At 42.0% G+C, this 14,889-nt stretch overlaps 1 protein-coding gene across 1 annotated transcript in view; it reads right to left on the reverse strand.

Moving 5' to 3' along the window:
- Positions 1-370: 370 nt before the first annotated feature.
- The window catches only part of LOC101167936 (transmembrane protein 163a), a 33,921-nt gene continuing 19,402 nt past the window's right edge, over positions 371-14,889 (reverse strand). The window contains exons 5-8 of the mRNA XM_004066573.5: positions 14,780-14,876; positions 5,520-5,631; positions 5,301-5,442; positions 371-1,221 (exon numbers count right to left, since the gene is read on the reverse strand). Coding sequence (XP_004066621.1) covers positions 1,161-1,221; positions 5,301-5,442; positions 5,520-5,631; positions 14,780-14,876 — 412 coding nt within the window. The 3' untranslated portion in view covers positions 371-1,160. The remainder of the gene's footprint in view (positions 1,222-5,300; positions 5,443-5,519; positions 5,632-14,779; positions 14,877-14,889) is intronic.

A 14,889-nucleotide genomic window follows, 5' to 3' on the forward strand; every position in this document is an offset into this window, starting at 1 on the left:
TCTTCAAAAATCTGATTTTCTGGATTTCTTTTCTCATTTTGTCTCATATTTGAGGTCTACCTATGAAGACAAGTTCAGTCCTCTTATCTTTTTGGGAGTGGGAGAACTTGCACAATTGGTGGCTGAATACTTTTTGTGGCCCACTGTACGCTAACACTGACTTACACATTTCAATGGAAGTGGCCGCTTGAAACGTGCGTGCCGAGGGCGATGTGAACGTAGCTTAAAATGTTCCTCTCCTGATTGGCTCATTGGTCACCCAACCAAATTCTAGACTCTGCGTGTAGCCCAAACCAATCAAAACTACCAACTTTAGGCCGTTTTTAAGCTTACATTTACATTAAAAAGCTTCATACAAGTATTTACAGTCTTTTTCAGTTAACAATGACACTTTAATGCCACAAAGAAAAGCACATACCATGACACCTCCACCCCCGTGCTTGACAGTATGAGATCTTTTCGACTTTAACCAAAGGTCGCACTTTCCTACTTTTTATCAAATTTTTTTGGTAAGGAGGAAGTTCAATTAAAAACACGCCGATTAAAGTCAACAGCTGGAGGTGAAGTTGATTTTAGTCGTCCCAAAACAAACAGCAGCTGGTGGGAGGAGCCAGAACACCCAAATACTGAGTCAGAGGGTAAATATTGACTCAGAAGGAAGCAGTTCTTCAGCATCAGACAAACATACACCAAACGCACAAAAACGTCATCCTTTGGGTCTGAAGGAGAACTCAGAAGGTGCAGTGACCCCTCCAGCCACTAGATGGAGGTCTGGGCTCATTTTTGCTGTCACACGGGAGTTTGGGACAATCATTTTTAGCAGCTCCTCCTTTCTGCTAAACGGTCTTCTATTGATAAATCCTCCCTGAAGTCATAAAAAGATAAAAGCCATCAATAATTCACGGATGCGTCCGCCCGCGCCGCACGGCCCCAGCTGAGCCTCAGGAGTCGTGGGAAGATGACCTGCTGTGCTGTGACAGGCGGCGTAAATCAGCCTCCACTGCGTCTCCACGGCAGCGCCGCTGAGGTTCCTCCAAACGTGGAGGCTGATGCGGGTAAACGTACACAACTGGAAACACGGACGCTGGGAGGGGCGGAGCCTCGTGAGTCCCGTCAGCCCTCCTCCCAAACCCCTTCCTCCTCCTCTTTGTCCGATCCCGTCACTCAAAGCGCTCGTAGTTCCTGGTCTGCCGGACTCTGGGGATCATGTCCAGCAGCAGCCTGCGGCAGAAAAACGAGTCAAACTTCAGTGGAGCAGCAGAAGAGACTGAAACGTTTTAGTCCTTTGAAAATCCAACGGCTTCTATTGAAGTTCTATCTAAACGAGCGTGAACGCCGCGTCATCTTAGTGGATCTCCGTCAGAATCAACTCTGAGGGTTTTGGAGGAGGAGCCTCAGGAGTTTTGGGCCTCTACAGCTTCAGCAGCATCAAACTCCTGCAGCACTCTGGCCTACTGTCAACGTTTCCTTGAGTTTAAAAAAGTAAAACATTTTTTTTAAACTTCTGCTGTTTCAGTTTTTTTGTTACTCAACAGATAATCTCCAAAGACTCACGAATGTCCAACAAGAGACAAAAGAGCAGCACGTGATAACAGTTAAACACGGCGGTGGCAGCGTGATGGTGTGGGAGCCGTCGACTTTGCATGAGATTTGGACTGAGTGACCCCCTCTTTCAGAAGGAAAATCTTCAAACCGGTGTAGGAACAGAAAGTATTCGGCCTGCAATAACTGTTCGGGTCCAGAAACTAATGATGACGTCTCACTATGTGATTGGCTGTACGTTGGTCTGATGATGTTTAAGACAGTGATTGGTCCCCAAATTTGCACGCTAATACCGTTTTTCGTGAGTAACATGGATGACTTGTACATTTCCCACTATATATCACATATATAGTGGGAGTTTCTCACTATCAGCTGTGGAGACGAGCAGAAAATTGGATTCAAGACATTTAGCTTTTGTTTTAGTGCTAATTCTTTGTTTTTTTTTGGTTGTTTGTTTCAATAACTTGAATAATACATAAAAAGTGAACAAAAAAAATAAGGTGTGTTTGTAATTAGCATACTAATGCTTTCAATGTGTTTTGAAAAAGGAAAAAATATAAACTCTGCAATCATAACTGTTAGAAACTGACATTTGGGCCAATTAAACCAGACTGCACACCATAAATAAATACTGTTTCTCACACAGTCATTCATTTACTCACGTTGGAAAAAAAAAAAGCTTTATATTGCCAAAAGTGTTGTGGATGATTCGCATGGTTATTTTGGCAATTTTTACGCCGGATGCCCTTCCTGACGCAACCCTCTCTATTTATCCGGGCTTGGGACCGGCACAGAGGCAACTGGCTTGCAACCCCTGTGGCTAGATTCAGTTCAGTGTGATGGGGAGTGTGGAAAAGAGGTGAAGAGGCGAGTGCAGGCAGGTTGGAGCGGGTGGAGGAAAGTGTCAGGAGTGTTGTGTGACAGAAGAGTGTCAGCAAGACTCAAAGGAAAGGTGTACAAGACAGTGGTGAGACCAGCTCTGCTCTATGGGTTAGAGACGGTAGCAGTGAGACAGAGACAAGAGGCTGAGATGGAGGTAGCAGAGATGAAGATGTTGAGGTTCTCCTTAGGAGTGACCAGGTTAGACAGGATAAGGAACGAGTACATCAGAGGGACGGCTCATGTTGCCTGTGTTAGCGACAAAGTCAGAGAAGCCAGACTGAGATGGTTTGGACATGTTCAGAGGAGGGATAGTGGATATATTGGTAGAAGGATGTTGGAGATGGAGCTGCCTGGCAGGAGGGCAAGAGGACGGCCAAAGAGGAGATATATGGATGTCTTAACAGAGGACATGAAGTTGGCTAATGTTAGGGTAGAAGATGTTCATGATAGAGTGAGGTGGAAAAGGATGATTCGCTGTGGCGACCCCTGATGGGAAAAGCCGAAAGAGAAAGAAGAAAGAAGAAGATTGCCAATGTGTCTCCCTATTACTCATTCGGTGTAACAAACAATTATGTCAGACACTCCTTAAAATTCAAAATGGCATTAGTAGTTATGAGGGAAAAGAACTTTAGGTTACAAAATGAAACGTGAAATGAAAATATAGAGCAATAGCCCTAGCGCAACGCCACGTAGATATGAAGTTTGTCCTAGCGGTGTTACCGTAGTGTGATGTCATCATTAGTCGCAGGACCCTGACAGTTATTGCAGGCAGAATACTTTTAGTACCGGTTCAAGTTCAAAGCTTTTTTGGAGCAAAGTTTCTCCACATCTGTTGACTTCTTTGAATCCTTTGAGTGGCAGATCCACATCTTCACTGCTCTGGTGTAGTTTGAACTGGTTCTTCATGTTTGTACTGAAACATTTCATCTGCTTTCCCCGCCTCACTCTGACTAGTTGCTGCTCATGTGACTGTAACTAGTTAACCTAATTAGCTGTGAGGTCTTCCTCCACAGTCAGGCTTTTAGTGGTTAAAGGACGGATAAAAACGACAACAGAAAACTGTTGACGTCTCCTGTTTTTCTACCTTTTTAATCTAAACCTTTACGGTTACCAGACGGTCATTTATTCTGCCCTTTGATTTTTGATTTGATTTGAAATGGTTTATTTCAAGCAATCAAATAGGAATAATACACAAAAACAATACATTCAACTAACTAACTAATCAAACTTTGGATAATTAGTCATATTAATAAATATTGCTTGTAAGGGAGTGGAAGGAAGCGAACCTTTATAATCCCACCCCTGTTCTACCGTAACCATTTTATTGCATGATTTCTCAATATCCGGTTCCTAGCTTTTATCAGGCAGAATTAAGAATGTTGAAATATCAATAAAGCACATGACAAAGATGAATTACTTCAAATATTTTGTAAAAAATAACTTTTAGAAATCAACATGGCAATGAAGTATCCAAAATATAAGCCTTTTCTTGACATCAGGATCCAAAATTCTTGAATGACTCAGCAGTTCTTCTGTCTGAATTTTTTATGATTCTACAAAAAGCTGTAAGAAAAAAATTATTTCATAAAATTTTACCTTTGTGCTCGGCAGATAATCAGACATCATCTAGACCAGTGTTTTTCAACCTTTTTTGAGCCACGACACACTTTGACCTTGTCAAAAAAAAGGGGGAAACTCATAGTCTCTATTGATCTACAGCCCCTCCACAATCTCAAATGCATTTTTGTGATAATTGTGTCAGAAAAAGCTGGAAGTTGCAGCTGTTTTTTCTAAAAAATGTAATAAAAGTTAAGTTAAAAGATTTAAAAACTGTTTGATGTGTGTTCGTTGTTGTTTCAAGACGTTTAACAAGGATGACTCATTGTGCGCTAAGACTCTGTCACTTTAACCCAATGCATCAAGGGAGATGTAGTGCAACCAGCCGCCGAATGCAGACAAGCTGGCGTCTCTGAGCTTGATTGTTTTGTTCACTTGTTCCACGGTCTGACACCAGATTCTGTGGAAAGCTACACCGCTAAAGACAAGCTTTAGATGTTATTTTTATTAGAACTGTGAGACTTTATGAGCAGAATCAGAACAAGGAAGTGAAGACTTTAACCACTTCTGATTGGTCAGACTGATGACATGTGATTAAGCCTCCAAGAATGATTGGTGGAGACAGTTAAAGGGGCGGGACTTTTCCTAAAACAGTTATAGCTGCAGCTAAATCGTGGTACTGTCATTCTTATCAAAATGTCTTTAATAGAATCAAATAAACACAAAGAAAAAAGTATTTTATGTGCTTTCACATTCCTCACTACTCAGTGTTTTATCAGGGCCTGTTTAGATGAACACAGAGCTGATTTCCTGGAGATGGTTAATGTTTTTAGATCAGTTAATGAGGGCAATTTCCCACGGCACACTACACTGGTTGAAAAACACTGTTTTAGATGATATAAAGCAGAGTTAGGAGGGTAACTCCACCCTTTGTTGTTAATCAATTTTTGAATAAGATAAAAGAAAATGTCAGGTTTTTTCCAATAAATTCTCATTTCCATCAGCTTTTGAGCCATTTAAAAAGTGTTCCTAGTGGTCTTTTAATTATTATTTTTTAATCCATAATCAAAGAACCAATGTGCTGTTTTCCAGGATGGTTTCTGCAGAGCGGCAGGAGTCACAGCATTACATTATTTACATAAAGATATACTCAGAAATGTAATTATGAGCTGCATTTTCTTTGTATGTGTCTCCCCTCATCATAAAATGCTACAACAACACAATAAAAACACCCAAAACACCATTTTCATCTCTTCAAACATATCTTTTCGGTGAAGTGACTGCGATCATCTGCATGGAAAACTGCCGTTACCACTTACTTGACTCCGTAGGCGAGGATAATGAGGCCCATGAGGACTCCTATTGTTCCATCCAGGTACCACACCTTGGGCTCATGCTTGAACACCTCGGCGCTGATGAGGATGGAGAAGCCCATGACCCCGCCCACCAGAGAGTTAAATCCTGAGGGGAGGAAGAAAAAACAAACAATGCAGCAGAGTTTTGTCCTGCGGACGGACACACGGAGGACGGCGACCCACCGTCTGTGACCAGGACTCGGCTGGTGAGGACTTTGCCCAGCATGAACTTGATCACCGCCAGGATGACGCACACCAGGCCGCTCACGATGGACACGCTGAACAGGAAGTCATCCTGGAAGACAGAACAGGTCCAGTGTTCTCTCCCATCCAACCCCTGCGTGGTTATAGTACATTGTCTACCCATAATCCTATTTGGTCTGAAGGTCAGACCACGCAGGTCCACAAAGAAGCAACTTCTGATAGTCACTGGAGTATTTCTCAATCGAAAAGTTCATGCCGCTCTCGACAACACATTTGATGAAACGTCCATGTAAATGCGCGTATGAACATGCGTTTTGGGGCTCCAAGTACACACACAGGTCTTACAAGTTTGCATGTGACGAGTGGAAGGTTTCCCTCTAAATTCACGGAAGTGCAAACCATTTGGAAATATTCGCCAGTTGTGCCGGACCGGAATTGTATGACGCCAAGTCTTTCATATATGGGAACAGAGCTGAGAAAGGAAAAGCCTGGAGTGACACTTGCACCACTTCAACATTTCACGTCACGCCTCCTCCAACTGTATGCGTTTACATGCGCTAGTAAACAGTAGAAAAAGAAGAAGAAGCCCCTCCTTTCCTGTCCGATGTGAACACCATGGACTAAACAAGCATTTTTAAACATTTATTTTTGTGTCGTAAGAGTTTTTATATAAAGGCAGCAGTGGATGCAGTTTATTTATCTGGACATTAACAGAGCAGCAAGGTTGTTGTTGTTGTTTTTTTTAATTTAACACAATTTTCTGCCTAAATCCTCAAAAAAGCTTTAAATCAAGCATTTGGAAAAACCTACAGATCATGTGACATGAGGTTCGCTGAATTTTTGCAGCTTATAAACTCAATTTGATAAAAACCTGTTCATATTTTCTGTTGGTTCTTTGTTTTCCTCTGGATCCTACAAAATAAAAGTCATAATAGCTCGAGTGTGCTGGCTGGACCTTTAGAGGTTTTACATTATTGTTACCAACACTGTGGGGTCCCACAGGAGCTGTAAGACCCCCCCCACCCCATCAACTGATACACCTCCCTTTCGTCTCTTTAGACCAACCCTCTGAAAAACAATCTTTATTTTCTCTGTAACCTTGACGATGGCTTCCCTCTGAAACACTTGAGTCACACCAGCTGATGGCTCTGAGCGGCTGCAGCCCAGAGAGTGGATGAAAGGCGAGCGGGAGCTGCAGAGCGCCGGCCGCCCCTGCGGCTGCATTAATATTACATCACGGCCTTGGAGCCATGAAAAGCTGCCCTGGAGAGCCCAGACATCAAAGAGGAGCTGAGGAAAAACCGACTCTGCAGAATGAGAGCGGACGAATCACTTGTGTGGCCGCTAAAAGACAGCGTCTAAAAACGTCTTTGGTCGTTTAAACGGCCTCTTTGCAAATGAGAGTAGATCAAAAGTGATCAGATTTGGTGTTTCACAGGGATTTGTGTTGGAGTTCCTTCTTTTTTACATTTGGAGCTGCACACATTCATCATCATCACATTTATCATCATTTTTTTGTTGATTTTAACTGCTAATATATTCTATTAGTTTTAGTATATACTATTTTATGTATTTATTTTCATTTTATGCATCTTATTCTCAAATTTTTTTTTATATACATCTTCTGTCTTTAATTTTAGTATCTTATCATGATTTTAGCCCCAGTGTTTCATGTGGGCATCTTTTCCTCCAGGGCTTGCCGGCTTGGTCGGTGGTTGTTGCCACGGTCGTCGCCCTTGCTGTGGCAGCTGGAGTCTAACTTTGCAGCTTCACAGCTGTGAAGTGGACCCCAGTGTTGTCCCAGTCTGGGTGGGCGCTGTGGCGATGCTCCCATGGCCGGGCTGGCTCCTGGTATGAAAGGATCCCCAAATACTGTTTCCTCACAGCAGAGCCAAGCCATACTTGTTGTTTGGTTATTTATTTATTTAAAGTTACATAGTCATTATTCTTTGTAGGTGGGGGCCATCGGTCATTTGTTTTAAGGGGAGGGGAGTGGGAAAGGGTAAAGGGTGGGTTGGGGTTTTACTGTAATATTGTGTGTTTTCTGTTTTAAAAGTTAAAGCGCTTCGAGCTGCACTACATGCATGAGAAGCGCTATTTTATAAATAAAGTTTGATTTGATTTGATCTGTTCATAAAGAATTAGACAGTAACTGTTTTAGGTTGTTATCATTTAACTCATTTTGTGAGAGTGAAATGAGAAAAAATAACTTTTCATATTTGCCGTATTGGTGGCTGTCAGCTAAACTACGCCAATACCTGGACCTCCGTTTAGGAGAGAAACCGTCATGTGAAAAAGGTTCAAACCCCTTTGGACTGGAGCATTAGAGGCGGCTCTCACAACAAGACGAAAACATAAATGCAGACTTTGACATTTAGGTTCCAAACAAACGTTTAAGTGACGGCGCTACAGCCGTTTCTCTTGAGCTTCACTCCATCTTTTACCTGAAATCTGTCATATTTCATGTCTTGATGACCAAATATTTAGAAGCCCAGAGGAAGTGGGAGCGCCTCACGTCCTGAGGTCACTCAGAACAATGCCCCCCCCCCCCCCCCCCCCCCCCGCATGGTGGCTGCAGACGGCTTTTCTTCTGGAAGCTGACATTAATTGGGCACAGAGGAGCATTGGGGTGTCACAGCAAACACCTCCCGCCTCATCAAAGCTGCATATTCAAGCAGCTGCTTACCTCACTCCATGTGGGGGAGTGTGTGTGTGGGGGGGGGGGGGGGGGGGGGGAGACGACACCGCTCTGCGCTGCACACAGTGTTTACAGCAGGATGTGCAATAAAATTGTACCAAAGGGGGTCTAAACCCCGATGGTCTTCCTGCCATAACTTCCTTGGTGTTTTGCGTCTTTTGGTCCGTTTCCTGCGGGAACAGAAACTGCTTCGCTTTAGGGCGACAAAGTTATTTCAGAGAAGTGAATCTTCACACCTCAGAGTTGTGAGATTCTTCATGCTGTAGTGGAAACGACACCTCATTCTCACACACTCAACGGGGAGAAATGGAAGGAAATCAGAACGAGCACAACAGCTCCTGTGAAGATTCTGTTTGGAGTTCAGACTTCCTTCCAGATGATCACAAACACCTCCAGGAACTCATGTATCTGACGGGAAATGATGCCGTTTGTAGATCCAAGCAGCTTTTGATTCTTCTTGTTCATGAATTCAGCTTTAACTCCGCCTCTGAGACGTCTTTGTATCCTCTGCTGTTGTTGGATCTGTCTGTTTTCCCGGCTTCACAGCAGCAATTCCCATAATGCACGTTGACTGTATATGAACTGGACTGAGTGGGGCCCCTCCCCCCTACATTCCAAACAGGAAGTACCCGCTGGCTCCAAGAGGCCAACATGCCATTGACTTCTATAGACAAATAAGACGCTCCCAGGCCACTCAAGAGACGTAGTCTCTCAAGCATGAACTGGGTCTTACCCGGGGCCTCCCCCCAGCGGGACATGCCCGAAACGTCTCCCCAGGGAGGCGTCCAGGAGGCATCCGGACCAGGTGCCCCAGCCACCTCAACTGGCTCCTCTCGATGATGTGGAGGAGCAGCGGCTCTACTCCGAGCTCTCTCCGGGTGACCGAGCTTATGAGCAGAACTGATGATAAAGGGGAGTCCAACGTGTACCGGGAACATACTGGCTATGCAAACCAAGCTCCTGCTCCGGTACTACAGACACCAGACAGTCCTCAGTAAGGACCCCATACTCCCAGAAATCTCCACGGGGGACGCGGTCGAACGCCTTCTCCAAATCCACAAAGTACTTTCTCAAAAATGCTTTTGATACTAATTTTGTTTTCCCCGGGTAATTTTTTCTGTAGTAAATGTGTTAACAACAGATTTCAAGTGGTAGGGGTGTGGATTTCCAACAAGGTCACTCCTGATTGGTGAGAGGGGTTGCCACAGAAACGATGAATCACACCGGTTCTGACCAACCACTGCTTACTGACGATGACTGGTTCCAACAAGTCGACCTCTGTATCAAGACAAATTGTTGTCTGAATTGACTTCCTTTGGTTGAGGCCGGTAGTCAGCCCTTTCTCCATGAGTGATGTCACACTCACTCAATCCAGTTTCATATACAGTCAATGATTGTTCATCACTGGGTGCAAACGCTTGAAAAACTTCATTTAAAGTCCATTAAATGTCCAATCTTCTCACATGTTCACCAGCATCAGGACTGACATCAGCTCCCAATAAGATCCACCAGAAAAGGGCCAGACGGGGGCGGCCGGGCAGATCTCCTCTCTTCTGGAGTCTGTAAAGGACGTTTATTAGATCCAAAGACCAGACGGCTTCCTCTAATTCCAAAAGCCTTGGCAGAAAGTTGGACAAACTGGACTGAAAATAAATCCAAATTCCTCGGAAAAATCTGATTAGGCCTCAACGTCTGGCTTTGACATCAACAGAGATGTTCAACCATGCAGCTGCCGGTGAAGCAGCTGTTGCAGTGAGCGCGCTCAGAGGTTTTTTTTTTTTGGATGGATGACAATTGAACGGACTGGTTGGAGCTTAAATCTGTGTGTGGGTCTAAAAATACTCTAGTAATTCTGGGTAATGAGAGTGAATTTAATGACTTTGGTGATTTGGTGTCAAATTGAAATAAAAAAATATAGATTTGTAATGCCCTGCTCTCTTGTCTTCCCAGAAGAAGGATGTCGAATCTTCAACTACTGCAAAATTCAGCCGCACGCATGCTGACGAGGACCAGGGGGCGGGAACATATTACACCCATTTTAAAATCGCTGCATTGGCTACCCGTGCGTTTCAGAATTGATTTTAAAGTTATTTTATTGGTTTATACATGTTTTTATGGTCTCGGGCCTTCATATTTATCCGATATGATTTCACAGTATGAGCCCTCGCAGACCCTGAGGTCCTCTGATACCGGCCTTTTGGTTTCTTCAAAAGTCAGAACCAAAACATACGGCGAGGCCTCATTCAGTTTAATGGACCTCTCCTGTTGAACAGCCTCCCAGAGAGCCTTTTTACCATTTTGATCTCGCTTTTAGTTGACATTTAGGAACTTATTTAATATTTTTATGTTCTCTTTTTACCAATTTGATATATGTGTATGTATTGATTTATTGATTGTTTTTTTTTAATCTATTTATTCATTTTATACATCTCTTATGGTTTATTTATGTACTTATTTATTCATTTTTTTTTACATTTATTTTCATTTTTATTTGATTCCTTTTACATTTTTGTTGTAGCTCCAGTGTTTTCCTCAGAGGAATCCTCCACATCAGTGACTGACCCTTTTCAGTGAATGGTGTCAGATCTCTCCTGGATCTGGCTCTTTGTCTGGGGGGGGGGTCCTGTGGTAGTTTATTCTGTAGACTTGAGTGGGGGTCTTGTCCCCAAAACATTGTTAACCTACTTCCGTACAAAGCCAGGTTCCTACATTTCATCAGTTTGTCATTCTTGTTATCATGGTGTGTATGTATGGATGTGTGTATGTGTGTGTGTGTGGGGGGGGGGTGGGGGGGTCCAGCATTATGCAGGTTCTAAACAAAATATTTGTCTGATTATGAGTGATTATGTTTTTATGCATAGCACTTTGAGTAGCTGGCGCAGTAAAAAGTGCTCTACAAGTAAAGTTTGATTTGATTTAACATTTTTCTGTTGTCCTAAATCAGAAATGCAGAAAAAGTTTCTCAGAAATGTGAAATGCTTGTTTTTTTAATAGTATTTGATATTTCTACATTTTAAGTGAATGTTGGCTTCTTTATCTTTTTGTCCTTTTAGCTCCATTATATACTGCGCTTTTCATACTTTTGTAATTTTTTTATTTCTGCCTTTTATTAATTGTTTTTTTTTCTTTATTTTGACACTGCAACTTTTATTGTATTGCATTTGTGCGTTTTTATAATTAAATAACTGAGTCTAGACTAAATTCTGTTTATTCATCAATCCACATATGTATATACATTTAATTCTTATTTATACAATGGTCAAGGTGAATACTCTATGCGGATTGGCTGCTGGATGTGCATTAAAAAGTGATAACCGCACCCCCCAAAAAGAAGTTCCGGTCACCTATCCTAAATCTTCTGTATCACCGCGCCGGCTTCTTTAAGACAACTTTTAGCTTCATCATTTGGACAAAAAAAAGCGGTAAGAGGTGAACTTTCTCTCTGAACTGATGCTTTATTCAAGCCATCAGGACGAGCAGCATTTATAGAGATATCGCTTTATATCGCCAAATCTTGACTGCACCTTGCCACGTTACCGTGACAACGCACCACACCACGTACAAATACCTACAAATAGTCCGCTTTTCTTGAAATAAGTGATCCAAATCGGAAAAAAACAAGAATTAAGGACTAAAACTGGTTAATATTTATTTTCTTTTGTCAGTGACCATGGAATAAGCGAGTTAATGGTCTTTGAGGTATGCATTATCACATTTTAACCCACTTCATGGAAGCAACCGTCCTCAGGCTTCCACGGCGGTGTAATGCATACTTCGTGGGCCAATAACCCTTACTGATCTATTTTCAAAGTGTTCCCAGTCTATTAATCAAAATTATGCATTTTGTAGCCAAAATTCAGGTCGTTTACTGGAACATAGTTTCCGCAGAGCGGCAGTAGTGAGTTAGAAATTCCCCTCTGATTTGTGGGCGGGACCGTTGCCATGGAAGTACACCTGCACTCATTTACCACGAGCCCTTTGTTTTACACTCTCCCCCGCTAGCTTACAGCCCCTCATAACCCCAAGCTAACATTAGCGTTGCAACAAGAATGATGAGCACTACATGCACCATTAGAGCAATGCAGAAACATGTTCCAGCTCCACATGGTTCCTTTTCACTCTGCAGCCTTGAGACAAAAGTTTTCAGGCGGTGAAACCAGCTTCTTATTTTACGAAACATTTCACAACGCAATCGCTGGCCAGGAAAAAACATTCCATCTCAAGTGATTTGTACATCTTTGGATTTGAATTGGGCTTGACGTGTCAACATTTTAGTCCTGTCTGCTTTTACACTGTAGTGAACTGCACCACACTTCACTTGCAAGTAAAGCCAGTCTTCCAGAGCTCAGACGAGCTTTAACAAGTTCCAAAGTAAACAACTATCTGACTCAGACCAAGCAGCCCTGGGATGTGTTTCAAATCTCAACAATAACTCCTACCATTACCTTTTTGTTTTTCACTAAACATCATTGGGAATGGTGCTGGAAACCATCGTTTTGGCAATATATCACAATATTTCCTTTGGGGATCTAGTCAAGATGCTGCCACGACGATATTTATTTAACTATTTTTAGCGTCCTTTAGCGTCTGACTCTTGTTTTCCACTTACACCTCCGACCACTAGTTGGCAGCAGAGCACACTGAGCCTCTTTGAGCATCTCTACACCACATAAACGACAACAAGATGTCAACGAGAAGCAGCTTGTTTGTTGTTGTGAGACATGCTCTACTTAGTTTTTACTTAGGATGGTATCGAACTGAAACTATGTGCCATGTTGCTGCCAGTAACACATAAAAACGCGAATTGCGGTACTTTTTAGCGGCTCAGATGAAAACGACTGAAGCACTGAAGCAGCTAATGCACTCAGCATCGGCCAAAATGCTGTCAGCAAAGCGGACCAAAGTTCTGCGGTGAAATCCGTGTTCACTTCAGCGTGTGAGAAAGCGTAGCTGCAGTGCTACGGTGCAGACTGTCATGTAAATAAAGCATCTTAGCCACATTAAAGCATCTCCTTCATCCTGTCATGCTGCCTCATAATTATACTTTGATTCTGGAAAGAATTAATGTTTTTCCCCCCCTTTTTTTGAAGCAACATTCAGGCTCCTAAACTGTTTGAAAGTACTGAAGAAGCTACATTAATATTGAAAATAAACAGCACTTTATTTCCTCAATCATACTTTTAGAACCTTGTTGTTTATTGCACTTTAATTCAATTTTTTTTCTTATACTGACAAATATTTTGTTGTGGAAATCACACAATGTTGACTGTTCCCTTTAAAGAAGTTACCAAAATAAAAACACTATGAATTTTTTGCCACTTATACATGAGATACATTTGCAGTGCTAAACATTGTTAACATTAAATAAACTGAATTTTATAGATTTTATGACAAGGAAAGTTTTTTTCTAAGTCATACTTTAAAAAAAAAAAAGACAGAAAAAGTGTTCCGGTACAATATCGGGATATGTATCGTATCTCCAGACTCCTGCCAACACACACCCCTAATGCCAACAGCATGAAATCTGTGCTTACAGTTTCATTTTTAACAGTTTTATCAGAAACTGATCAAAATAAAAGCTGAAGACAGAGATCACTTCTTTGGGTTCAGTTATTTTGTAAACATTTTACCAACATGTAAACTACAAAAGCTGCTAAATTCATGCCTAAAAACTACATGGGACTTCATCAAAGTACGTCTTTGATCCAGCAAAGGATTGTGGGATTAGAGTTTCCTCACTCCTTCCTGAAATGATGGCATGTTATGTCTTTTGCTAAAGGAGATAAGGGGCCGTGTCAAATAGCCACTACGTACATTTTGTGCATTTTCACGTATGGAATTTTGTGATATACTTGGATTTCCGTCGAGGGTTTCGGCCGACAGGTCTTTGCGAAAATTACATTTTGAAAATTAGTCAGTTGAATATTACGCAGGTTACACGTATTTTCCATAGTTCATACGCAATTATTACGTAAATCTTATGCAATTGTGCGTGATTTTTGTGAGATTCATTCGCAAATTTCTGGCTTTCCACGACTGTCCCACGTATGTTTAAAAGACTTTTCACGCATGAACCACCAATGTATAACTTTCATATCGCACATTCAACGCACACATGTTAAAATCATGTAATTGACGCACAAATCAGCAATTAATTGCATCTTAATCACGCACGGTTCATGTCCTACGTTGGTTTACGTGTTCTTTGCGTGGCTTATCCGTGGTTCATTTGTGATAGATCTATGAAAATCTCACATAAGACCACAACTTTTGTCTCTTTTTCCTTTTTTTTCACAAATGACCAATTTTTTTATACATAGAGAACAGAGAAACTCTGTCATTTTTCTTTTTCAGAGAATGTGTGAGAAGATTCAAAATAATAACTGTCTGCTGTGATTAAGTCTATAAAAATATTCAATCAGAGAACCTGCAGTTGTTTACTGTTTTCACGTAAACTGAATAGAAGGAGGGTGCTTTTATTGTGGAGTAAAAAAAACCTTCTACACCACAAACCCTTTGGGTTTAGTTGATCAACTCTCACCACTTCCGGCAGTAGTTTGGTGGCCAGGTCATGGATGGCTTTTCCCAGGATGCACAGGGAAGACAGGATGAAAACCACTCCCAGGATGACGCAAGCTCTGAGGGAAAAAA

This window comes from Oryzias latipes, chromosome 2 (genome assembly GCF_053564925.1).
Source record: "Oryzias latipes strain Hd-rR chromosome 2, Olatipes_Hd-rR_3.1".
NCBI classification, from domain to species: domain Eukaryota; kingdom Metazoa; phylum Chordata; class Actinopteri; order Beloniformes; family Adrianichthyidae; genus Oryzias; species Oryzias latipes.